This window comes from Eumetopias jubatus, unplaced genomic scaffold (genome assembly GCF_037043125.1).
Source record: "Eumetopias jubatus isolate StellerSeaLion01/CBP00866 unplaced genomic scaffold, mEumJub1_p1.0 scaffold_17, whole genome shotgun sequence".
In the NCBI taxonomy this organism is placed as follows: domain Eukaryota; kingdom Metazoa; phylum Chordata; class Mammalia; order Carnivora; family Otariidae; genus Eumetopias; species Eumetopias jubatus.
The window spans coordinates 17,128,498-17,154,991 of record NW_028274823.1 but is presented as its reverse complement, the minus strand read 5'-3'; the positions used below and the strand labels follow the sequence as shown (position 1 = coordinate 17,154,991).

The window sequence follows — 26,494 nt, the reverse complement described above, 5'->3', positions numbered from 1 at the left end:
TCTGTCAGTTAAATAAACAAATAAAATCTTAAAAAAAAAAAAAAAGAAAGATAATGGGCTTAATGGTTTTAATACTGAAAATTCAAGCAAGGCTTACTCTCGGAAGTGTCTGCTAGATTTAAGGAGGCATTAGCAGTTTTTGATGGGATGTTGGGGTAGAAGCTAGACTGAAGTGCAGAGGAAAAGGAGGAAAGGCAGAGGCATGGAGGAAGAGTACCGATGATTCTACAAGGATGTTTGGTTGTGAAGGACATGAAAAAGGTGGGGGGACATCACAGTAGTTTTGACGTTTTTAATATTGAAATGTAGAAAAACAAAAAGTAGAGAGAGGTAAGAGATAAAGGATAAAGAAGAAATAGTCCAGAAAGATCCTGAGAAGGCAGAAGAGCATGGGATCCACAGAAGTAGAGAGAATAATTCAGTTCAGAGGGGAACAGGAACATGTGTTCTGTAATAACAGAAGGAAGAGAAAGAAGAATAGCTGCAGATGAAGGCAAGTTCACCGAAGAGACAGAAAGAGGTTGTGAGAACAGTTACCTGCAGCTCCCACTTCTCTTGTGAAGTAAATAAGAGGTAATCACCTGCCAAGAGTAAATAGCGAGGAGAGGGAGACTGGAAGTGGGAACAAAGAAGGAACGTCTGGAATAGAGGCTTTGAGGTGGGGGAGAGGCTGTAAATCGGAACATATGGCAGGATTAGAGGTCACTAACATTTCCAGTTGAGGTCGCAGCACCAACCTGGATGATGGTAAGGATTTTTGGCAAGACTGAGCAGCAGTCACTGGGTCAGTATCAAAAAGAAGGTATTTGGATTAAGGATGAATTTAGGCTCTGCCAGGTGACGTCATGAGTAGAGTTTAGCTAAATGGTTTTACAATAAGCCAAGGAATAATGTCAGCTCCTAACCTTGCACTACAATACACACAAAGATACAGATGTACATATATATCTACCTTTTAGAAGTAAGTACTGTAGGTAGCATAATTTGAACACTAAAGAATGGAGTAAGAAACTAAAATCCATTCTGTTTTATAAATTGCCACTTCCAATATTTAGGGAATATAAATTTTTAGAAGCCATAATAGGAACTTCAAAGATAATCCAAGAAAGTTCAAATGAAAACAGGAATTTTAAATTTTTTAGCTAGTAAAATTACAAAATTATTCTTATTTAATGTAATAATTACATTTAATAACAGAATCTTGAGATAGAATTAAAAAGCCTATTGATTAGCATAAACAGAAGTTGCTTGGTTTATACCTTTGATGCTGCTCCTGTATCTGATCCACAATTTTCACTTTGTCCAATAAATTCTGAATTTCAGCTTTTTGGCGATTAATAATTTCTTTATATTTGGATAACTCATCTTCTGTTCTTAATCGTTCATCTTCTAGACATTTCACCTATCAAAATTCATAACCAAGTTAGACTATAAACAATATTTTCTTATTCCTTAATTTCTTAATATAGTGATTATATATTAATAATCCAAGCTAGGGGCTCAGTTGGTTAAGCGTCAAGACTCTTGATTTTGGCTCTGGTCATGATGTCAGGGTTATGAGATCAAGCCCCACATTGGGCTCCGCACTATGCATGGAGCCTGCTTAAGATTCTCTTTCCCTCCCCTACCGCTCCCCCACCCCTCACACGCTCGCACACTCATTCTCTCTCTTGCTCAAAAAAAAAAAAAAAAAAAAATCTAAGCTAAGTTATAAGGATTAATGTGAGGAAAATAAAATGGGACATCAGCAATGTTGGGGTTCAGTCTCAGATTTCTCGTGATTTAGTCACAGGAGTTTTAGCATGTCACATTATTTTTGCTGAATCTCCATTTCCTCACCTGAAAACAAGATATACCTTCCCCACCTACCTCAAAGAACTGGCACAGGGAACAAATGGAAAGGTACATGAAGGACACTTTAGAAATTATTAAATGATGGCAAATTCAAGGTGGTTACTTAAAAGCCTATTTCTAAAGAAATGAATTAGATATACAATGATATTTCACATTCATATTAAAAGGGATACTATTTTTACAATGAAGACTATACTAGACTGTTAGAAATTAAAACTGCACAAGACTACCCAGGAGAAATATAAAGTCTATTTTCTGTCACTTACAGTTCTAAAGTTCAACTATCTTTCCAATTAATTTGCTGATAAGACTGCCTTACATTAGGGGCCCAGGGATAAGTGACAGAAACAGGGAATGTGCTGTAAAATAGGAATGTCTGGCAAATACTTCAAAGGGACCAAAGTGGAAGACATTATGTTTTCAACAAAAGAATCCATTTTATTGCTAGGAAATCAATATTCTACTCCTCTGAGTTCTTTCACTTTGGAATGAAAGTGCTTCCCCAACACTTAAAAAAATTAGGAGTCCAAAATTAAAGATATTTACCCTTCCTCTGAAATCATGACTAGAGATTTCCTTACCTTTGTTCTCAGTGTTCGTAGTTCATCCATACCCTCCTTAAATGTCCTCTTCAGCTCTTCCAGTTCTTTTATTTTGGCATGATGCATCTTTTATAAAGTTTAAAAGAAACCACAAGTCATTATGTATTAAACAAGACCTAAAATTTATTGCCTTATTCCTTCGAAAAGGCCTTCAAATGGGTGACAGTACTCATTCTTTCTCTCGCTGTTATTTATTGCCCAATCCAGGGTATGGAAAGAGCAAAGCCACTCACCTCTAGCTGGTCAGATTTTTCTTGCATTTGTTTTTCGAGTTCTCCTTTTGTGACTCTAAGCTTGGCATCAAGCTCATTGGATTTAATTTCTTCTGACTCCTAATGGGAAGGAAATGAAAAAAGTATGACTGAATTTTTAAAGTTTTATACTTTGGAAAGTGAAGGCTTTGGCAGCTAGGTTTACAAATTGTGAAATGCATACCTTAGGTATCTAAAAATGACTGTACTGAAAGATTTTAAATATGTCAATTCTGTACGAACAAGAATAGCCCTTAAGATATGTAACATAATACACAGTGGGTTTTAAGTTATACATTTCCTTGTATTCTTCGTTCTGATATTTTTTAGTGTTATTTGGTTAAAAACATCTCCAATAAGATCTCTAGTTAAGCTACAAGTACTTTAACACAGGAAATAACCTGTCATTTATTTACCTGTCCTACCAAATCCATTCCACACTTCAAATATTACAGATACAAAACATTAATGAAGCAAGAGTACTGATATTTGGTGCAATTTTATTACTAATTTGAAAAGTTAAGCATACCTGATATGTTTTTATCATATCCTGACAATTTTTCCGTATCTGATCAGCTTCTTCCTTTGCTTGAGTTAACTTTGTTGTTGTTTCTTTGAGTTTATCTTTGGTTTCCTGCATTGACAAAAAGATAGTGTGAGATAAAGAAAAGATATATATTGGTCTCTGCCCCAGTCCCTGACACAAAGCTCCTAAAACCCTTGTAATTTCCTAAGTCATAAGAACACTAGGAGCATCTCTTGCTGCAGTACCAATTTTGATCTCTGTTCCTGACAAAGAGTTCTTGAAACTCTTGTAATTTCCTGGGTGACAGGAGTGTCTTTTGTTCTAATGAGGCACGTCTGGGTGGGCTCGTGGATGCGGGCTGGTCACCAGAAAGACCAAGTCATGATTAGCAGTCTGGAATCCAGCCCCCAAAGAAGGCCTGAAGATGGAGCTGATGATGATCATTCCTTCATAATGAACCCTCCATAAAATCCCAAAATATGGGGTTTGGAGAGCTTCCAGACTGTCAAATACAACCACACCAAGATGGTCCGCAAGTCCACAGGGACAGAAGTGCCTATGTTTGAGACCCTCCCAGACCTCACCCTATATAGCTCTTCATTTAGCTGTTCATCTGGATCCTTTATCATACCATTTAATAACATGATAAACATAAGTCCTTCCCTGAGTTCTTTAAGCAAATCTTCAAACCCAAGGAGGGGGTCGCTGGAATTTCTGATCTATAGCTGGCTGGTCACAAGGGCACCTGGGCTTGTGGCTGGCATCTGAAGTATGTGCGTGGTGGGGGGCTGGGGGGCCTTCTTGTATGACTGAGCCCTTAATCTGTGGGATCCAATGCTATCTCCAGGTGGATGTGTCAGAGTCAAGTGAAACTGCAGCGACACCTAGGTGTATCACAGAGAATTACTGTAGTGGGGGAAAACCTCCACACAACTGGTGACCAAAGTGTCAGAGGTGAAGTGTTCAGTGTAAAAGTAAATGAGACTGAAAAGGAAGAAACACACAGTAGGGAGAAATGGGTTCTTCCCTACACTGGAGAAGGAAAACAGTTTGTCCTTCACAGTGACAAGGTTGGGCCCAGTAATGTGATGAATGGTAAGGACAATGACCAGAGTAGTCCTGGCAGTGCCATTGAGGGGTTAGATACTATTCTAGAAATAACTTTATGCTTCTGACAAAAAACCAAAGTGGACTGTGCAGTTAACTGATAGCCACTAAATAAAGTTAAATTTGATAGTTTTCAGTAAATCACTCAAAGTAATTACTAACCTGGTAAGACAAGAGGAACAAAGTGTTAAACAGCTCTCTGCACACACATAAAAGACCATTCTTTGCTTTCCGGCCACGGTGTCTATTCAAAACTGTCTTATAGGTCCGTGCTACAGTTTGGTTTCTGTTCCTAACCATTCTCCTAAAAGAGCAATTCTGAAGGTTTGTAGGGACTACTCTCTCATCAATTACTTTCTCTCATTTTCTATTCTTGACTTACCTGCTCCAGTTCTGACCACTCCTAATTCCCTGGATATCCTTCCCCTGTTTCTATTACAAGACAACATACTATTTTTCCCTTTCCATTGCTGTCTTTTCTGTCTCAAATGGCTTTCTGCTTCCTGTGGCGATTTTCCAGATAAAGCCCTGCTCTGCAGCTCTTTTTCCACAGTTCTTCAGATCACCCATCCAGTCCCATGGCCTGAGCTACTGTGGATTTGAAATCAGGGTTTAGGTATCACCTCCTAGTAGCTGCCCTTCAGAAAAGGGTAGAAGCTGTTATCTGCCTTCCCATAGACAGAGTCCAGGGCATTCCTGGATTAGAACAACTGATACCCTGTTCTGTAGATTACATGTTTCCTCCACTGAGGACACAGCTTCTGGACAACACCTAGCTTAGTACTTGCCACATATTAATTGTTCATGTAATATTTGCTGAATCTATGAAGGAATCACTAATATAAGCCTTTTCTCTAGGGAGGCTGGTCTTCCTAAACATCAAATACTCATCTCCCGTTTTTCCTTTTCTCTTGCTCTTCCTCCACTTGGAATGTTTCTCTTCCTCTTTTGAACCAACTAAATTGCATCTATCTTCACACACTACTTTTATGTCGTTTTTGGATAAATCTATCACACAACTAACTACTTAGCTATATACTTCCAGTGGCTGGTCTTTTATTAAGAATTTGATTTTTTTTTTTTAAGATTTGATTTAATTGAGGGCGCCTGGGTGGCTCAGTCGTTAAGCTGATCCCCAGGTCCTGGGATCGAGCCCCACACTGGGCTCCCTGCTCTGCAGGAAGCCTGCTTCTCCCTCTTCCACTCCCCTGGCTTGTGTTCCCTCTCTTGCTGTCTCTCTCTGTCAAAATAAATAAATAAAATCTTTAAAAAAAAAAAAGATTTGATTTATTTGAGAGAGCAAGCGAGCTCAAAGGAGCAGGCGGAGGAGAAGAGGGAAAAGGAGAAGCAGACCCCTGCCGAGCAGGAAGCCCGATGTGGGGCTCGATCCCAGGACCCTGAGATCATGACCTGAGCTGAAGGCAGCTGCTTAACTGACTGAGCCACCCAGGTACCCCAAATCCTATATGGTTTTTTTCCCATGTCTTATCATCAATAACTGAAAAACCTTGGTGCACAGTAGGTACTCACTTCACTCAAAAAATAGCAACTGAGAGATTCCTATAATGCTAAGTAATTATTAAATAAATAACCAAATAAAAGAAAAATTTTGGTTAAGAGACTACATTTCATTTATTTAGTGAGCACCTGCCATATAAGGCATTCTTCTAAGCTTCGAGGAAATATTACTGTAAGAAAACTGATAAAAATCTCTACTCTCATAAAGCTAGTATTCTAGTGACCACAGGTAATACATAAAATACTAAGTAAAAATATGTTATATTAGATAATGATAAGTGCTAAGAAGTAAAAATAAAGTGAGGGCACAAGGGGGTTTGAGGGGAGGTACGCAAATTTAGAGAGCTAGGTAAAGTGTCACTGAGAGGTGACGGATGGGTAAAGACCTGAAAGAAGTGAGCAAGAATATTTGCTAAGGGACTGGATATGGTGACTGAGAACTCAAGGATAAGGGTGAACTGCCATTTCTTGAGATGGGGGAGCAACGGAGGGCAGGCACATTATCCACTCCATTTCAGACATGCTCAGTTGAAGATGCCTGTGAGTCACCCAAGACATCAGATGTCAAGTAACCACCTAAATATAAGAATATGGAATTCTGTATATAAGTTATAAATCTAGGAATCTCTAGTTTTCTATGCTATGTTTCCATGTATGTTTTTAAAGTTTCATGTTTTTCAAGTTCACTGATCTTGTCTTCTGTAGCAGCTAATCTTCTGTTAATTCTATCCAATGTATTTTTCATCTCAGACATTGTATCAATTCGGCCTTTTCACAATCTTTTATGTTTTTCCTTAATGTATTCAGACTTTTAATCTATCTTCTTGAATACATGGAATATATTTTATAATAGCTGTTTTAACACCCTTACCTACTTCTTTCATCTATGTCATTTCTGCCTTTGTTTCTATCAATTGATTTTTCTTTTCTTCTCATCATAGGCTATATTTTCCTGCTTCTTTGCATGTCTGGTAATTTTTTATTGGATACCAGACATTGTGAATGTTATGTTCTTAGATCCTGGAGATTTAACTCACTTGAATATTTTGGGCTTTCTTCTGGGATACCATTATTTGAAACAATTTGATTTGAGGCTTTCTTTCAAAGCTTTGTAAGATGGGTCCATAACAGACTGTAGTCTCAGGCTAATTAGTCCTCACTGCTGAAGCAACACCCTTCTGAAGGCCACTGGATGCCCTATTATGTTAAGAGGGCTTTCTCTTGGCTGGAGGAAACATGAACAGGTCCTATTAGCCCTCTGTGAGCCCTAGGAACTGTTGTCCCTACTCCTTTCTGATAGTTCTTTCTCCACCTCTAACTTTCTCATACATATATACTGATCAGTAAGTAGAGAGCTAAATGAAGAACTGAAGAGAACACACTGCAGATCTCCAAATCTTTCTCTTCTGTGGTACTCTGCCCTCCTTTCAGGTCTTTACCCATCTGTCATCTCTCAGTGACACTTTCCCTGGCTCTCTAAATTTGTGTACTACCCCTCTTTCCCCCAAATTTCTGACACAACGTGTAATATACAGATACCAAGAAATGCTTGAAGAACAAAGTCAATTTTGGAGTTGTAAACAATGAATGATAAAATTTAATATTTTTTACAATTTATAAAATTTAACATTCTAATTTAATATGTAAATCACACAAGGAACTATCTTTTCACAATCACCAAATATTCAAGCTCAACCTATCCCACAGAAATCACTGAATTAAGCTTTATGCCTCATTACCTTTATTGCATTTGTTTTTCGTTTTTTTTTTTAAGATTTATTTTAGAGACAGTGTGAGTATGCACACACATGCACACACGCAGGGGGATGGGGCTGAGGGAGAGGGAAAGAGAGTCCCAAGCAGACTTCGTGCTAAGCACAGAGCCTGACGTGGGGCTCTACCTCATGACCCTGAGGATCACGACCTGAACTGGAACCAAGAGTCAGTCACTTAACTGACTGAGCCACCGAAGTGCCCCTGCATTTGCTCTTAAAACTGATTCTAATAATTTTTCCACTGCATTACAGTACTTACCTTGTGTGAATCCATTTCTGCTTTTAATTTGTTTTGTGCCCATTTTACTTTAATGACATGAGAGTTGATATCTTCCTTTAATTTGTCAATTTCTCTGGTGAGTCTAGTAGTTTCACTTTCCTAAAACAATATCAGTAGGTCATATTTTTTCATTTAAACAATCAACCAATTATTTGTGTATCTTTTATAACTCCTCAAAATAATCAATTTAATAACACTATATTTCAGAGGTTAGCATATTATGACCTACATAAACCTAATTCAAAGTTCAAATGGTAAGAGAGTAGCAAAATCCTAAATCCAGTCAATAGACATAAAATGATTAACATATTTCAAACAAATGGATATGTTGCAAGTACATCTTTATGATTCTTGTCAACTGGCTGGCATTAAGGTGAAATACAAATTAATTTTTTCCAGAATTCCTGAGAACAATGACAACATTCCTGAACTAAAAGTTAATTTAAAAAAATAACATTGATTATCAAGAAATGATAACTGACTAGAAATAAGACCATGCCATGAGCCTGCTAGTTAACAGCAAGGACTCTGAATAGCTCAGTAATTAAATTTCTTTGGGCAGCATCTAAAAAGAACATGTTTTTCTACAAGAAAAATATAAATTCTATTCTATGATAAATAAGTGTTACATAAGATTCCAGTCAAATTACATAGTTCTCGCTGAGAAACTATTTACATCTTGATCCTACTATGTACGTATTTTACCAAAATAAAATGTTCTTTTGGAGCAGGAACTCATTTCTTCAACATACAGATATTAAAAGAAGGTTTTAAAAAAATCTATCAAGAAAAAGTTATTTAATAAACATGCGCCAATATCTCATTTTTTTCCCAGCAAAACCTTTTTGCCAACAGGTAGTGAGATACTAAAGTTACTAAAGCATTCATGTTCTTAGAAGGTAAACTAACAAAAACAACTTTATGTTAAATAGTGACTTCAACCACATTATCAGTATTTGATTAGATAAGGAAAAGCAAAAAGAATAAATTTCAACTAAAATACACCACAAGTTATACCTTTGTCTCATACAGCTGGTGCAACCGTCCTTTCTCCTGAGAAAGCTGCTTAATTTTGTTAGTGTTTTTCTCAGATTCTTTATTCGCATCTCTGAGTTTTCTTTCAAGTATCTCTTTTTCCTTTCGAAGATCTAAAGATTCCTTCTCACCTCTTACATACTTCATTACCATTGCTTCTTTTTCCTGGCGTGCCTCTTCACATTTTTTGTTGGCCTTTGAAAAAATATCCAGCATTAATAAAAAAATTTTTTTAAATCAAAATCAAAATAAATCAAAACAAATAATAATTTTCCATAATATTACCAATGTATTTTTTTGGTTTTTGTACATTCCCAGGACCTGTATCATGACATTTTTTAATGAAAGGAAAAATTCAAAATTATAGAAAAATGATACAGTAAACAAAATATCACTAATATTTGTGTTTACCCCCCATTTTTTTTTTTTTTTTAACTTCAGCTGACATAGCTGCCGCTTTCTGTTTACTCCTCCAGATCCACTTTCCACTCTTTCCTATCCCACCCTGTGCTTTGGGAAGATGACTATCATGGACCATATCAACAAGTTTCCTTTGCTCCGAACTTCCAGTCAGCCAAAAGGTGGCACTAGGCAGAAGATCAGAAGTACAGGCCAAGAGTGAGATCTGTCTCCTCCAGAATCACAACAGGCTGGCTGAAGGCCAATGCTCAAGTCAGGCGCCCTCACTATACGATTAGCCCCTCCCAGTAGCACTACCTGTTACCTCTCCTTATTCCTTTAGCTCAAGTACCCCAGGACCCTACATTTTCCCTTTGGGCCCCCTAAACTTTGTCTATACCTTTTGTAGAGTCCTTTTATTAAATTTTCAAATCAGCAGTTTCTGTTTTCTGCCAGGACCCTGACTGTATGGCTGACAATTCCTAAAATCTAAAAATCTTAGCTCCCTTGCAAAAAGTAAGTAACCATATGCTAATTAATCATTTGATTTTGGGTATATGAAAAGCTTTCTAAATTATTTCACTTAATGAGGTGCCTGGGTGGCTCAGTCAGTTAAGGGTCAGGTCATGATCTCAGGATCTGGGGACTGAGCCTGTAGGCAAGGCTCCCTGCTCATCAGGGGATCTGCTTTCCCTCTCCCTCTGCCCCTCCCCCCACTCGTTGCTCACTCTCAAATAAATAAAATCTTTAAAAAAGAAAAAATAAAGTATTTCACTTAATAAAAAATACCTAATTGGACTAAGTGTAACATCTAGACACACTTAAATTAATATAAGTTGGTACTCCATATTCTGAAGTTTTATGCAATGAAACTTTTACAGATAACCCTTCATTTAAGTACATTTAAATTCACAATTTGCAAATATGATGGAGCACATACTAATGTTATAAAAGACAGAACCTTAAACTTTAGGGATTTTCAATGGTATCTAGTGGTAAATGCCAACCAATACTATAACTGAATTGAAGACGATATAATGTTGTGGGGTTTTTTGTTTTTTTAAGGATTTTATTTATTTGACAGAGAGAGAGAGACAGCGAGAGCAGGAACACAAGCAGGGGGAATGGGAGAGGGAGAAGCAGGCTTTCTGCGGAGCAGAGAGCCCGATGCGGGGCTCGATCCCAGGACCCTGGGATCATGACCTGAGCCGAAGGCAGATGCTTAACGACTGAGCCATCCAGGCACCCTGAAGATGGTATAATGTCAAGACAATGTAGGAAAAGTTCCCAACTCTGATGAAAAGTAACTGACAAAGAATGTTTCATGAAGTTCTGGTACAGGTGATAAGCACATCTAGTTGACACTCAGAATACTATACAAATATTTTTAAAAATTGTCCCATTGGGATTATTTTTTTCCTCACTGAAATAGCCTGCTAATTTTCAAGAGAAATTAAGGGAAACATTGGAAGAGGAAGGTCAGAGATCCTTGAGGATTTCACAATGTAACTGTGGACAAGGACTGAGAAAATTGGACTGAACTGGTTAACAGAATTAGCTATATTTTTTAGATAGGTGAATAACTGTCCTTTAAAAAGGTAATTAATGATAATGTCAACTTAAAAAGAAGTCTGGTTTCATAAGCTGATGCTTAGACAACATATTGCCTTTTAGAAACACGAAGAGTAAGTTGTGGCTTCTGTCCCAGAAGAGCTCACTACTTAGTAGGATCAACACAGAAACAAAACATTTATACAACACCACATTAACAACATATATACATATAATATATAAAGAAATGTGCAAATGCCTAAAGATATAAAATAGCATGATTTTTTGGAGGATACCAAGACATTTTGTAGGATTTATATTTGGTGTGTTGGTTGGATTGATGAGTAAGTAGTTATGAAGTAGACTGGAAGAGATCAAATCTTCAAAGAAAGGCTTCTCTTATCATGCTAATGAGTTGAGATTTTAGCCTATAGGCAATGGGAACCCAAAAGATTTATAAATTGGAACCTTTTTATTAAATGTCTGTTTTAGTAAGATAACTGGTGGCAGGATGGAAGCTTCACTGAAATTGAGAGATGAGAAGCAGAAAAACCAGAAAAGAGACAATTAAAATAGATAAACTATTACAAGGTTCTTGACTACAGCAGGGATGTCCTGTTAGCCAGTCATCCATGAATCAGCTGCAAAGGCATAACCTAGGGTGCTAAAAGTTCAGGTTTCTAGGTCTCAACCCAGACCACAGCAGCACTTGCTTCCCAGAACTCCTGGGAGTATTAAACATGATAAAGTAACTACTACTTAAGCTTCCATAAAAAGTCCATCTACTGTACAGATAAAGGAAGAAGAGCCGGTAAGTCTTCGGATTTGACCAGTTTAAGATGTTTATCATTGACTTGGATGAACATAAAGAAAGCATGAATAAGATAATCAATAGGATTCAACAGCCAGTTAAAATTAAGATAAAATGTAAGAAGTTCTGCTTCTTGAAATATGGCAGATAAACTATCCCCATTCAAAACACCAGACGTTTTAGATGAAATACAACAAACACCATTTTTTAAAAATTTATTTATTAGAGAGAGAGAGAGAGAGAGCACGCGTGCACGTGCGGGGGATGATGGGCAGATGGACAGGGAGAGAAGCAGACTCCCCACTGAGCCTGAAACCCACTTGGGGCTCCATCCCACAATCCCATGTCCCTGAGACCACAACCTGAGCTGAAACCAACAGTCGGGCACTCAACTGACTGAGCCACCCAGACACTCCACAAACATCCTTTTAATAAACAGTTGAGCTCACAAGAAAGTATGAGAAAATCCCCAGGGCCAAAGAAGCTAAGAGGAAGCAGGAATCCAGAATGGTATGCTAAGCCTGAACTCTTGATTGCCCTGTACACATTTCCCAATACCAGGCCATGCGGGGATAAAGGGAACATGCTGTAAAGTCCCTGAAAATCTGTAAGTCTACCACCCTCTTGTAAGTTTGAGGTTCAAATTCATTCTACCTATCTAGTCCAAGAAATGGAAAAACCTCAAGCTATAAAATTAAACTGGGGAACGTACTGTGTGTGCATATGTGTGCACGTGCACACTCATGTTGGGAATCTATTCCTAAGTAAAATTTACTAGGTTTGGTGACTCTACGTGAAGGATAAACTAGTGTTGATTTTACTATTCTTTCACCTTTTTACAAGCTTGAAAACTCTCAAAAAATTGAGAGGAAAAGGTAGGGGTAAAAAGGAATGAAGCAGATGTAGAAATATTTAAATGAAATAATCTCCAAAATCTACATAATACCCACCTCTTAGCGTCATTGTGAAGATTAAATAAACTGTAAAGTGCTTTTTAAACTGGCCTGGCACATAGGTAAATCTCAATATATCAGCTACTATGAATAACTTCACCTAGGGGCACCTGGGTGGCTCAGTCGTTAAGCGTCTGCCTTCGGCTCAGGTCATGATCCCAGGGTCCTGGGATCGAACCCCACTTCGGGCTCCGTGCTCAGCCAGGAGCCTGCTTCTCCCTCTCCTGCTCCCTCTGCTTGTGTTCCCTCTCTCACTGTGTCTCTGTCAAATAAATAAATAAAATCTTTAAAAAAAAAAAAAATAACTTCACCTAGATTCTTCACCTTTATAGAGGAAACAGTTACATAGTAGTGAATGCAACACGTTGCCATTTATTAAAAAGGGGTGGAATGGGAGGAGGAAGTCCCAGGAATACATACATGCTTGTCTGTGCAACAAACATTTTGGGAAGAATACACAGGAAACTTGCATCAATGGTTACTTCTGGGAAAGGGAAAAATGGAAGAAAAGGTTTGGAAGAAGACTCATTTTTTACTCTGAGTTGTTATTGCATATATCCAACTACTATTTTGTTTTTATTCTAAAATATAATAAACTACAGAGAATATATTGTTTAAAAAGCTTACCAGACGGTTCTAATTATCAGCTTTGTTTGAGTCTACTAAAAACTGACATCTTAAGGTCTCATCCTCTTTCTCTTCAATTAGTACAAAAAGTTTGGGAACTAATAGCATAGGTTTTAAATGATCATGTTGAAAAGAATCACAGAAGTAAAGGTTGAGGATACTGCTTCCTAAAGTTCTTCCAGAAAGCTACCTATGCTAGTAGCTCCAGGGCAGAGAGGACAGGGTCCATCCCACTAACCGTGTCAGCAGTCAGTCAACACTTGCTGATTCAACTCACCATAAGGACCAACAGTCAGGCATGGTGCTAGGAAATGAAGATGACTAAGATTCCATACTTGAAAGTTCAGGGGAGCTTGGGTGGCTCAGTTGGTTGAGCATCTACCTTTGGCTCAGGTCATGATCTCGGTCCTGGGATTGGGCCGAGAGCCTCAGGCTCCCTGCTCAGCTGGGAGTCTGCTTCTCCCCTCTGGGCTACACATGCCCCCCACCCCCAGCTAGTGCACCCACATGCAGCTCTGTCCCAAATAAAATTAAAAAAAGAAAAAAAAAAGGAGTTCCAGTAATAATAATACAAAAACAATACTTAAAATGATCTCTTCTGAACTCCACATATACCAACTCAAAAAGATGATCAAGGTGTATTAAGTAGGAAAAAAAACCCAAAAAGATACACAGTAAGATTCTAATCAAGTAGGAGGAATAAGTATATGAATACATACACATAAGCTTGTGTGACTTATACATGTATATGTGGTAAAATACCAAAATTATCAATAATTAGGGTCGAACAAGGAATGGAATACCAGGGATTTGGGTGTAGGAAGAGAGAGGTACAAATGAAGGAGGATTTTCACTTTTTGTTCTGTATACTTTATTTTTATTTTTTAAAGATTTTGTGTATTTATTTTGACAGAGAAAGAGAGCGCGCACACACAACCAGGGGGGCAGCAGAGGCAGAGGCAGAAGCAGGCTCTCCGCTGAGCAAGGAGCCCGATGTGGGGCTCAATCCCAGGACCCTGGGATCATGACCTGAGCTGAAGGCAGACGCTTAACCCACTGAGCCACCCAGATGCCCCTGTATACTTCCTTAATTTACTAAAAATGTTTTTGTAGTTAGCATGTATTTATGTATTGCTTCAGCATTTTTTAAAAAGATAATTACCTATTCTTAAGATACCACTGATACCCAAAATAGTCTAACAGATTAGTTTATATTAAACAAGAAAGTCACCAGAATATAAAGTTAATAATGATAATGATTTGAAAAATACCTGTTCCATCCGATGGGCCATCTCTTTATGCAACTGCTGAACTGCATTTTTAGCTGCAATGTCTTGAGCTACTAGTTTATCTTTGGAAGTCTTAACTTCTTTACTGAGTTCTTCTATTCTTGATTCTAACTGTAAAGAAAATTATTTCCAGATTTTTATAGCTATACCAAACAGACCACCAACTCTTCAAATAAATATAAACAATGAAAGGGAACATAGAGAATGCAATGAATATACTTCAAACAGAAATCAAAAGTAAATGTTAACAATGTTTCTAAAACTCATTAGAATTAAGGTAGTATAAAGCTGATGCAGATTCTGATAAGATGTATATGGTAAGCTCTAGAACAATCACTCAGGAAATAACTCAAAAAAATATAGTGAAAATATGAAAGAAATTTAAATACTATTTACTTAATGCAAAAGAAAGCAGTGAAGGAGGGATAGAGGAACAAAACAAACATGAGACAGAGAAAAGAATGGCAGACATAAATCTGTCAATAACATTAAATGAGATTGTATTAAATAATCATATCAAAAGCAGAGACTGTCAGACTGGAGTAAAAACACAAGATCCAACAATATAAGAAAAAGGATGGAAAAAGACACTGCAAGCAAATAACAACCATAAGAAAACAGGAGTGGCTATACTAATATACAAAATAAACTACAAAATAATGTTACCAGAGAGAAATATTTCATAATGATTAAATGGTCAATCTATAATAATTCTAAATATATATGTACCTAATAACATAACACTAAAATACATGAACCAAAAACTGACAGAAATGAAGGAGGCAATTCATAGTTGGGAGACTTCAGTACCTTTCAATAATGGACAGAATTAGAAGATTAACAAGGAAATAGGAGACTTGAGCAAAACTATAAAACAACTGGATCTAACACATCTATACAGCATTCCACCCAACAACTGGAGAATACACATGCTCATCAAGTTGTTCTCTAGGACTGAATATATGCTAGGTCATAAAATAAACCTCAATAAACTTAAAAGATTGAAATCTTATAAAGTATGTTCTTCAACCATAATGGAATGAAACTAGAATCAGTAGCAGCAAGAAATATCAGAAATTCACAAATATATAAACAAATATGTAAACAAAAACATTAAACAACAATAACCAATGGGAGAAATCACAAGGAAAATTAGAAAATATGAAGAAATTAGAAATATAAAGATACAACATACCAAAACTTAGGGGATATATCTAAAGCAGTGCTTAAAGGGAAATTTATAACTATAAACACCTATATTAAAAAAGAAGAAAGCTGTCAAATCAATAACCCAAACTTTCATCTTAAGGCACTGTAAAAAGAAAAAGCAAACTAAACCCAAAGCCGGCAAGAAGAAGGAAATAATAAATATTAGAATGAAAATTAAATAGAAAATAGAAAACAGAAAATTCAACAAAATGGTTCTTTGAAAAGATTAACAAAATTGACAAACCTTTAGGTAAAAAAGAGGGTCGGGGGGGGACTCAAATTACTAGAATGGAAATAAAAGAAGGACATACTGACCTTACAGAAATAAAAAAATTGGCCATTTTAACATGGGTGAAATAAAAGGACAATTCCTAGAGAGACACAAACCACCCAAACTAGCTCAAGAAGAGACAGAAAATCTGAGTAGACCTATAAGTAAAGAGATTTAATTAGTAAAAAAATAAACAACCAAAACCTACCAAGAAATATTCAAGCCCAGGAGACTACACAGATAAATTCTATCATATATTTAAAGAATATCAATTTTTTTTTTAAGATTTTATTTATTTGACAGAGACACACAGTGAGAGAGGGAACACAAGCAGGGGGAGTGGGAGAGGGAGAAACAGGCTTCCCACGGAGCAGGGAGCCCAATGATGGGCTCGATCCCAGAACCCCGGGATCATGACCTGAGCCAAAGGCAGACACTTAACAACTGAGCCACCCAGGCACCCCTCAATTCTTTTTTAAGACATTATTTAAGAAATCTCTATACCCAACATAGGGCTCAAACTCATGACCCTAAGATCAAGAGTCACATGCTACTGAGGCAGCCAGGTGCCCTGAATTAATACCAAATCAATTTTTCACAAACTCTTCCCCAAAAAAGAAGAAACACTTCCTGACTCATTCTATGGGGTCAGTATTACCCTGACACCAAAACCAAGAAATCACAAGAAAAAGAGCTATAAGACCAGTATCTCTTATGAATATAGACAAATTCTTTTTTTTTGTAGAATTTTATTTATTTATTCATGAGAGACAGAGAGAGGGGCAGAGGGAGAAGCAGGCTCCCAAGGAGCAGGGAGCCCGATGTGGGACTCGATCCCAGGACCCCGGAATCATGACCTGAGCCGAAGGCAGACGCTCAACAATGGAAATTATAGTACTAGCAAAACAATCCTGCAATATATAAAAAGAATTATACACCATGACCCAAAGCTATTTATCCTAGCAATGCAAGGCCAGCTTAACATCCAGAAATCATTTAATGTAATGCACCATATCAACAGAGCAAAAACACACTACCACTTCGTTAAACACAGAAAAAGCATTTCAACTCTTTCATGATAAAAACACAGAGCAAAGTAGGAATAAAAAGGTACTTCTTCAACCTGATAAAGAGCATCTGTGAAAAACCCATAGGTAGGATAACTTAATAGTGATAGGCTGAATGCTTTCTCCCTAAGATCACGAACAAGAGAAGGATATCCATTCTTGCCACTTTTATTCAACACCATATTGGAGGGTCCAGACCAGGCAATTAGATAAGAAATGAAATAAAATGCACTCGGATTGGAAAGGAATAAGTAAAACTCTCTATTTGCAGATGACATGATCTTGTATACATAAAATCCTAAGGGCTGACTACTAGGGGATATGGGGTTTCATTGTGGGGGTGGGGGTGGTGATAAAGTATTCTAAGATTGTGGTAAAGGTTGTACAACTAAAAACCATTAAACAGTACACTTTGAAATGGGTGAATTGCATGGTATTTAAATTATCTATAAAGCTGTTGAAAAAAACCCTAAATGTTAGCTTACAGAATATGCGTATTTTCCTTACGACAAAATTACCTAGAGTGACACTGTCCAATAGAATACAAGCCATATGTGTGATTTATATTTTCTAGTAGGCACATTTTAAGAAGCAAAATGTGAAATGAATATTAAACTTAATATATCCAAAATATTATCACTTTGATAATCAACTTGAAAAACTGACAGATTTTACTTTAGACCAAGTCTTCAAAATTAAGTATTTCATACCTACAGCGTTTCTTAATTTGGACTAGCCACCTTTCAAGTGCTCAAAGGCTTTATGTGGCTAGTGGCTGCCATATTGAAAGGTGGAGATCTAGAGATAAAACTAAGAAAAAAAAATCCTGCTATACTGGCTAGCAAAAGAAAGAATCCAATTTTCTCCTTAATAAAGGCCCAACCACTAACAAGCTTATGAAAAGAACAGCCCCGGTTCTCTCCCATTTATTCAGTCTGAAGTTTCTGGTCACCAGCAATAACCTGCCTACCAAAATGTGTCTTCCATCCATTATTAAGCCTTCCCTCACATTTTAAAATTCTAAGTTTGGTTTACTGTGGTATAGCTCTAAAGCATGTAAAAATCAGGATTAAGTAAAATTTACAAATACAATCACCCTCCAACCATGTAATGGTGCATTAAGTATACCAAGACATAAGTGAAACTTGGTTTAATTTTTTATTATCGATTGTTCATTGTGTTTTTTTTCATTATATAGTTTTTGGTGAAGGATGAGACAAAAGGAAGGACTTTTAAGGCTAAAATGCTTCTAATCCTATACACAGAAGAAAAAAAGCAGCTCAGAAAGATAAAGAGCAGCTCAGCTTTGCCACTAGTCTGAATATTCACTTTGTTGATCCATATATCAGAGTTCATGTTTAAAAAATTTTAAGGGGCACCTGCGTGGCTCAGTTGGGTTTTTGGTTTTTTTTTAAGATTTTTATTTATTTATTTGACAGAGAGAGAGACAGCGAGAGCAGGAACACAAGCAGGGGGAGTGGGAGAGGGAGAAGCAGGCTTCCCGCTGAGCAGGGAGCCTGATGTGGGGCTCGATCCCAGGACTCTGGGATCATGACCTGAGCCGAAGGCAGACGCTTAACGACTGAGCTGGTGGCTCAGTTGGTTAAGCGTCTGCCTTCGGCTCAGGCGATCCTGGAGTCCCGGAATCGAGTCCCGCATCGGGCTCCCTGCTCAGCAGGGAGTCTGCTTCTCCCTCTGACCCTCCCCCCTCTCGTGCTCTCTCTCTCTCTCTCTCTAATAAATAAAATAAAAAAAAAAAGAATTTTAAAAACTTTTAAAAGGAAAGAAAATGAGGAAAGACAAACTGGGGAAGCCAGCTAGCCAGATAAAATCTGAAGCAGGAGAGCCAGTCTTCCAGTGTAGTACACAATAAGACTGAGAATGGAATCATCTTAAACGATAAGCTTAGAAATATTCTAATGCTAGATATAAACTTTTAAGGTATATGTTGCTTCTTTTAAGTGGTAGAAAGTCTGACTGCCAAATCAAATCTTTTTTCCTCAGATTTCTATTATATATAGAATACACTCACACATATCCTAGAAAAATACAAATTTACATAAAAGAAAAAATCAGGCTATGATTCCCATTTCATAAAAAAGAATGCTTTACATACCAAGCAATCCTCTGCAATTAAAATACAATTTAGCTTACAGAACTTCAATTTATACACAAATTTTCAGGAATGTGTTTATTTTACAAATTGAAGTATAGTGTTTAAAGATTTTTGTCTTTTTACCTGTTTAATTGTACTCATATGCTGCTTCTCTGTTTCTGTTCTCTTTTTTAGTTCTTCTCTTAAATTGTCTTTTTCTGAACAAATGTCTAAGATGAGCTCCTGATGCTTCTTATTTTCTTTAATTAACCTAAATATAAAAAGAGCAGTATAAGTAAAACATAATTAAAAATGGAGATGTGAAATAGGATGTTTGCAGATTATAGATACTTATGATCAATACATCAACATTCCTAAGTAGTCCTTTTGTAATGATATATTATACTTTATAAAACATTCTCTGGCAGTCAGGCTATTAACTTCTTCCTAGGAATCTGTATATTTAAAATCAAGTGAAATATAATCAGATAAAGAAAATCACACTCTTTTAAGTTTACCACTTTGGGTAACTCAGCTATGCACGTCATCCCTTCAGTATCTGAACTCCTCCAGATCAGTCCTCCAATCAGTTTTCTCAATCTGAGGCAAAGCCCTTCCAGGCATTTGCCTGAAGACGTTTTTGGTTGCCACAACAGGGGTGGGGCTTGCTATTGGATTCTTTTGGGTGGAGGTCAGGGATGTTGCTAAACCTTTTACAAGGCACAGTACAGTCCCACCACCACCAAAGAATGATATGCCCCCAAATGTCAACAATGCTAAGGGTGAAAAATCTTGCTTTAGATTTTATGAATATTTCAATGATATTCTAAAAATAGTTACAGAAGAAATTTAAAAAATATATAAAACAAAAAGTTCAAGGAGAAATTTCGAGTCCCCTAGAAAAATACAAATAAAGCCTTAAAAATTACCTGTGTAGTCTTCAGAACTATAAAATATGACACGTAACAAGGTTAACAGCTAATATTTTGGAATTACTAATAGCAATAGCTATTACTTAACACTCACTTCACAATTAATATTTACTAAGTTTAAGTGCATTATTTAATATTCAGGTTTATGAAATTAGTAAGTCTATGAAATGTTTTATGAATTAAAAAAAAAAAACTTGAAGCCCAGCACTTGTTCCAGGTCACACAGCTAGTAAGTGGTTGAACTGAGATTTAGACCTAGGTCTAGTTCCATAGTCTAGGCCTTTCTCCTACTTTGAAGATCACAGACAAATGCTTACTGGGTACCTACTATGTACCTATACTCTTCTGTGGGTTGAAGTATGTCAGCAAACCATCCCTGCCCTCATGGTGTTTACATTCAAAGGGAGAAAATGAAAATAAACATAATATCAGGCAGTAATCATGTCCTATTAAGAAAACTAAAGGAGGGCAAGAAGACAGAGAGCGACTTGAGCGGTGATTTTATTTTTTTAGATTTATGTATTTGAGAGAGCATGTGCGAGCATGGTCGGGGGGGGCACGTAGAGGGAAAGAATCTCCAGCTGACTCCCCATTGAGCCCAACAATGGGCTAGATCTTACCACCCTGAGATTACCAGTGGAGCCGAAGCCCAAGTCAGGTGCTCAAGCGACTGAGCCACCCAGGTGCCCCTTGAGCAGTGCATTTAGATAAGGTAGTCAGGGTGGGCCTCTCTGAGGAACACAGGACCAAAGCGAGGAAGCAAATCATGCAAATGTTTGAGAAGGAGAAAAATGCAGCTTGCAAGTTTATTCAAGCCTTTTTGGCAGTGGTTAAACTTAAGATTATTTGATTCGGTGTACACTCAAGTTGTTGCAGAAAACTACCTGCAGCGTAAGAATCCTAGCTGTAGTTCACAAGTAAGGAATTTAGAGAGGCAGCAAACCCTCAAATTGTCACATCCAATGCACAACTAACGGTTCTTAATTAAGAATTCCGGTTGGGACCTTGGACAACACACTGATGTTAGAAAATAGAACAATGGATGTATATACAACATCTGGAAATAGATGCATGCATGAAAATTTAAGCCAAAGGAACTGAAAGGCAGTTTTCTTTATAGAATATTAAATGAAGGCAAAAGAAAAAAAAATTAGTGTTCTAGAGGTAACCTGAGTCACAATTATGCTATTATGTGTATATAACAAAAGATTAACTTATTTAAAATAGTATCTAATATTTTTATAATGCCTTAATGTCTATAAAACAATTCCATCAAGTATCGTCCCCTTCAGAGATGACAAATTTTGATTTAGAGAGGTTGATATGAACAACAAATCAGAATTTGCAAGTGGAAGTGGGAATCTTCCAACTGCAGGCTTCTGACCAAAAACTGTGCTTACCCCAGTCTACCATGCTGCCACAGTTCTGACAGGATGTGGCAAAAAAGAATTTTCTATTCTATTCCTAATATTTTGATAATGTTAACAACTTCTAACTAGTTCATTCAGATAACCACATTGAAAAATCTTCTAAAGCCAGACTAACTAGGCTCAGATTTTAACTGGGGCATTTAGTAGCATGTGACCTTGAGCAAGTTTCTTAATCTCTCTGTGCTTTAGGTACCTCATCTGTAAAATGGGAGTAATAGTTCATACCAGAGAGGACTGTTCTGATTCCATGGATATATATATAAAGTGCCTGGCACATAATTAACAGCATATAAATTATTTGCTATTATTTAATGTACAACATCTTACAATTTACAAGAGAGGCATTAAAGTGATGAGTCCAGATCTAAGGTAAGTGGGAAGAGGCATCAAGGACAATCTCAAAAAGAAATAAAAGATCTGAAAGAACAGGTACAGATAGGAAAATGAGGAAGTTACCCTAAAAAAAAAGTGGTAAAAGCACTAATGGGGGGCGCCTGGGTGGCTCAGTTGGTTAAGCGACTGCCTTCGGCTCAGGTCATGATCCTGGAGTCCCAGGATGGAGTCCCGCATTGGGCTCCCTGCTCGGTGGGGGGGTCTGCTTCTCCCTCTGGCCCTTTTCCCTCTCGTGCTCTCTTTCTCTCTCTCAAATAAAATCTTAAAAAAAAAAAAAGCACTAATGGTTTAAGTTCAAAACCACATAGTTATTCATAATAGCAGCATTCCAGCAAGGATATGAATAAAAGTAGCAGCCATTAATTTTGGAGCAGTATTAAGGGCTTTGAGTCTCAAGAGGTATTTGTACACTCATGTTCACAGTATTAGTCAAAATGTGGAAGCAACCCAAACGTCCATTGACAGATGAATGGAAAAGCAAAATGTTATATACATACAATAAAATGTTATTCACCCTTAAAAAGGCATTTCTGATAGATGCTACAACGTGGATAACCCTTGAGGACATCTGCTAAGTGAAATAAACCAGCTGCAAAAAAACAAATACTATGATTGCACTTTATATAAAGTAACAATAGGAAACTTTAGAAAAAGTAGAGGGGCGCCTGGGTGGCTCAGTCCTTAAGCGTCTGCCTTCGGCTCAGGTCATGATCCCAGGGTCCTGGGATCGAGCCCCGCATCGGGCTCCCTGCCCGGCGGGAAGCCTGCGTCTACCTCTCCTACTCCCCCTGCTTGTGTTCCCTCTCTAGCTGTGTCTCTCACTCTCTCTCTCTCTCTGTCAAATAAATAAATAAATAAATCTTTAAAAAAAAAAAAAAAAAAGAACAGTAGTTGTCGGGCTGACGGCAGGGGAATATGGAGTTGTTTAATGGGTAGGGAGTTTCAGATTTGCAAGATGAAAAAGCTATGCAGATTGGTTGCACAAAAATGTGAATAAACCTAACACTACTGAACTGTACACTTAAAAATAGTTAAGATGGTAAATTTTATGTGTATTTTGTCACAATCTAAAACAAAAAATAGAAAAAAGGAAGAGTTCTGGATGCTTAAGAGATTAAAGTTCACTGGATAGACCAATGAAGGGTAAGCTGGTTTGGGGAAGACTGATTTACTGAGTAAGAAAATCTAGAAGAATAAACACTAGAAGCAAGGAGATCATTAAAAGCCAGTTACAGGGGCGCCTAGGTGGCTCAGTTCGTTAAGCATCTGCCTTTGGCTCACATCATGATCCCAGGGTCCTGGGATGGAGTCCCGCATCGGGCTCCCTGCTCAGCAAGGAGCCTGCTTCTCCCTCTCCCTCTGCCTGCCTCTCCCCCTGCTTGTGCTCTCTCTCTCCCTGTGTCAAATAAAATCTTAAAAAAAAAAAAAAAAAAGCCAGTTACATATCTAGCAATTGTTGGATTATGGTATATTTTTTTCTGTCACCCTCCTCTAGTATAGAGACTTCCTCCTCTGCTTTCTCTACATACATACCTCCCATTCCAAATTTTTTTTAAAGTATCATTTAAAAAAAAGAATCAGTCTGTATTTTAGTGAAGGCTAGCATGTTTCATTTTCCTTTCTTAAACGTTACAAAAAACTACCTAGGGGCACCTGGGTGGCTCAGTTAAATGTCTGCCTTTGGCTCAGGTCATGATCCCGGGGTCCTGGGATCTGCTCCCTGCTCAGCGGGGAGCCTGTTTCTCCCTCTCCTCCCTGCTCAAGCTCTAATAATAAATAAAATCTTAAAAGAAAAAAAAAAGACAACCTAAACATTTGCAACACTTAGATATAAAAATCTGGAATAAAAATACAGGATGATATAATACTATTAGAAAAGGATAAAATAAAATTAAACTATCATTAAAATAGAAACTAACTTCAAAAATCCAAGGGAAGTCTAAAAATATGTTAATTACTGATAACCAACTCTTCTCTAAATTTTAATTTTTAAAACCAATGAACTTACAATGGGAATTTTAAGAAAATCTTTTTAAATTGTAAGACTTCTCATTTTCTTTTGAATTTCTCATAGTTTTAACAATATTATGCTCTACATTCTTTCAAAACTGAAAAACTTGAGTTGTCTTTATAAATATTTCCAGATGTTTAATGAACTCACATTAGTATTTATTCTTTTAGGCATATATTAAATAACTAAACAAACTTGACATTTGCTCAATTACTCAGTAAATACATATTTGTTGATCAACTACAACAGGCATGTCTATTGTGGAATTAAGAATGGACAAGATGATAATTTCCTTTAAAGAATTCAATCTTTAATCCCGGGAGGGGAAGAAAACCCCCCCAAAATTAAAAACTTACTTCTTTATGGTGTGCTCTTGCTGTAAATACTTCTCTTGCACACACTTTTCAAACATAACTAATGCATGTTCTCCCTTATTCATTCCATTTGGTACTCGGTGTTCTTCCACAAACTCTGTAGATAAGAGCTCAGATTCTATTTCTTCCAACAAATTCTCTGACGCTGAAACGTTCTTTATTTTTGAAATAAGTTTTTTGGTGCAGTCTGTATCGTAGGGACTTTCTGAATAAGTCTTTTGATTTGCTGCTTCTGTAAATGTAGATGACCTTAATTCCGCCAATATTTGTGTTACTGTCTGTTCCGTTTCATTTGTTTTTGAAATTTGCTTTGTAAAATCTCCACCAGGAAAATTACCTACTTGTTCAGAATTTTCTGGGCATATGTCTGTTTTAGCACAAGAATCCTCACCTCCACCATGATCCTGAATACAATTTTCCTGTGCTTCAATTTGATTATGTTCATTAGGCTGACATGACCTCTTATCAAAGTTTAATGACGACAGTTTAGACTCATTTTCTAAGCTGCTGCTTTCATCAACAGAAAATGAGTTGCAGAAGTCTTCCTTTAATTCAAATGTTTTCCCAATATTTTTATCAGAGGAAATGGAGGCTATGTGCTCTGTCTGTGACATGCTGATTGACACCACTTCACTCTGCATTTCTTCAAATCTGTTCCTGATCTTCGTTTTACATCTAAAAAAAGTCAAAACATCAAAATTTAAAAAAAATAAAGTTTTTTAAACCAAGACCTCATATGTATTTGCACAAACTCCATGATGTGGAATAACTGAGGCCACAAATTTTGCCACTAGTAACTCTTTTAAAAGACTTTCTTGGGGCGGGGGGGTAACAGAAACCAAATAGGACAGACAATCCAAGCGTGCCGCTATCAGTAGGGTCCTACAAAGTCTTACTCTTTCCTCCTTTAATTCATTCACACAACTTCACTTCAGCTGCAGTTTGGCATTCCTCAGTCACCCCCATAAGATGTTGGGTATGAAATATCTACAGTTTAAATTGTTAGAATTCAATTGTTTAGAATTCTTCAGTCCATGAGGGGCAAAAGACCATTTCAAGAATCTATAAGAAAATATGGGGAAATAAGATAGCAGTGGAAACACTAGAAGAGAAAGATTATAAAATACATATTAATGATGATAAAAATTTACTAAGAAGGAAAACTAAATAACAAAACACAACTATCTATAGCCCAGGCACCTAAAGCTGAGCTAAAAGAAGTCTGGGTGTTAAAGATCCCTGACACGAATTTGTTTTCCATCCAGGAAAAAGTCCAGGAAGTACCATGGTATCTCCAAACATTCTCATCAAGAATAAACAATGTTCAGTGCAACTCAAATGGAGCTCATATGCACTGCCCAGGTCATAAAGGAAACACTGATTAATTCAACAACTAAAATACATTTTCATGCTGTTTATTATGATGGTTATTTCAGCTAATTTCTGAAAATTAGTCAACTTCAAAAATTATCCTAAGACAGATAAATATATTCCAGCAGTCTTGATGAAAAAAACTTATCTTCTTTCATCACATATCAACAAAGCACATATAGGGTTGATGAGTTATCAGTGTCATATAAGGTTGGATAAAAAAGGGGGCAGATGAGAGCTTTGAAAAACTAGAAAAGAAATAATTTCAGATGGAAGGTGTACTTATGGAAAATAAAACAAATATAAAATTTTTGAATAGAAAGATACATGTTTTCATCAGTCTGTGATAAAAGTCCTGGTTTGGGGGGGCGGCGGTGAAAAAAGGTAAGAGAAGACTGTCAGGTAGAATCCTCAGAATGATATGCAGAAGTGAATTTTATGACAATAAATCATGATAGACATGTATACTTTATTATACTATAGTTTCTAGCACACAGTAGATTCTCGGGTATTGAATTAAAGTACAGAAGTGATAGGATAAAACTAGTATTTGAGGAACATTATTCTAGGAATGCAGAAAATGGGGAAGAACAATTCTAAGAAAGGAAGTATACAGACTTCCTCCTCTGCTTTCTCTCCCTTTGGGCCATCAACTAGTATAGACATTGACCTTAATACTACAAATTACTAATCTGTATATTTCCAAACAACCAAATAGAAATTATCATTATCTTGTTGGATATGTTATGTTATATACAAGACA

General features: G+C 36.9%; 1 protein-coding gene across 3 annotated transcripts in view; it reads right to left on the bottom strand.

Moving 5' to 3' along the window:
- CCDC186 (coiled-coil domain containing 186) overlaps window positions 1-26,494 on the bottom strand; it is a 48,806-nt gene that overhangs the window by 14,123 nt on the left and 8,189 nt on the right. For 2 of the 3 annotated variants that reach the window (XM_028121782.2, XM_028121783.2), the window contains 9 exons: window positions 24,343-25,035; window positions 19,365-19,491; window positions 14,561-14,689; window positions 8,931-9,143; window positions 7,893-8,012; window positions 3,237-3,341; window positions 2,690-2,788; window positions 2,436-2,522; window positions 1,260-1,402 (listed from right to left, as the gene is read on the bottom strand). In XM_028121782.2, the coding sequence (XP_027977583.1) occupies window positions 1,260-1,402; window positions 2,436-2,522; window positions 2,690-2,788; window positions 3,237-3,341; window positions 7,893-8,012; window positions 8,931-9,143; window positions 14,561-14,689; window positions 19,365-19,491; window positions 24,343-25,001 (1,682 nt within the window). In that variant the 5' untranslated portion in view covers window positions 25,002-25,035. Of the gene's footprint in view, window positions 1-1,259; window positions 1,403-2,435; window positions 2,523-2,689; window positions 2,789-3,236; window positions 3,342-7,892; window positions 8,013-8,930; window positions 9,144-14,560; window positions 14,690-19,364; window positions 19,492-24,338; window positions 25,036-26,494 lie in introns of those variants that run through there. The other variant, XM_028121784.1, reaches the window with a different exon arrangement.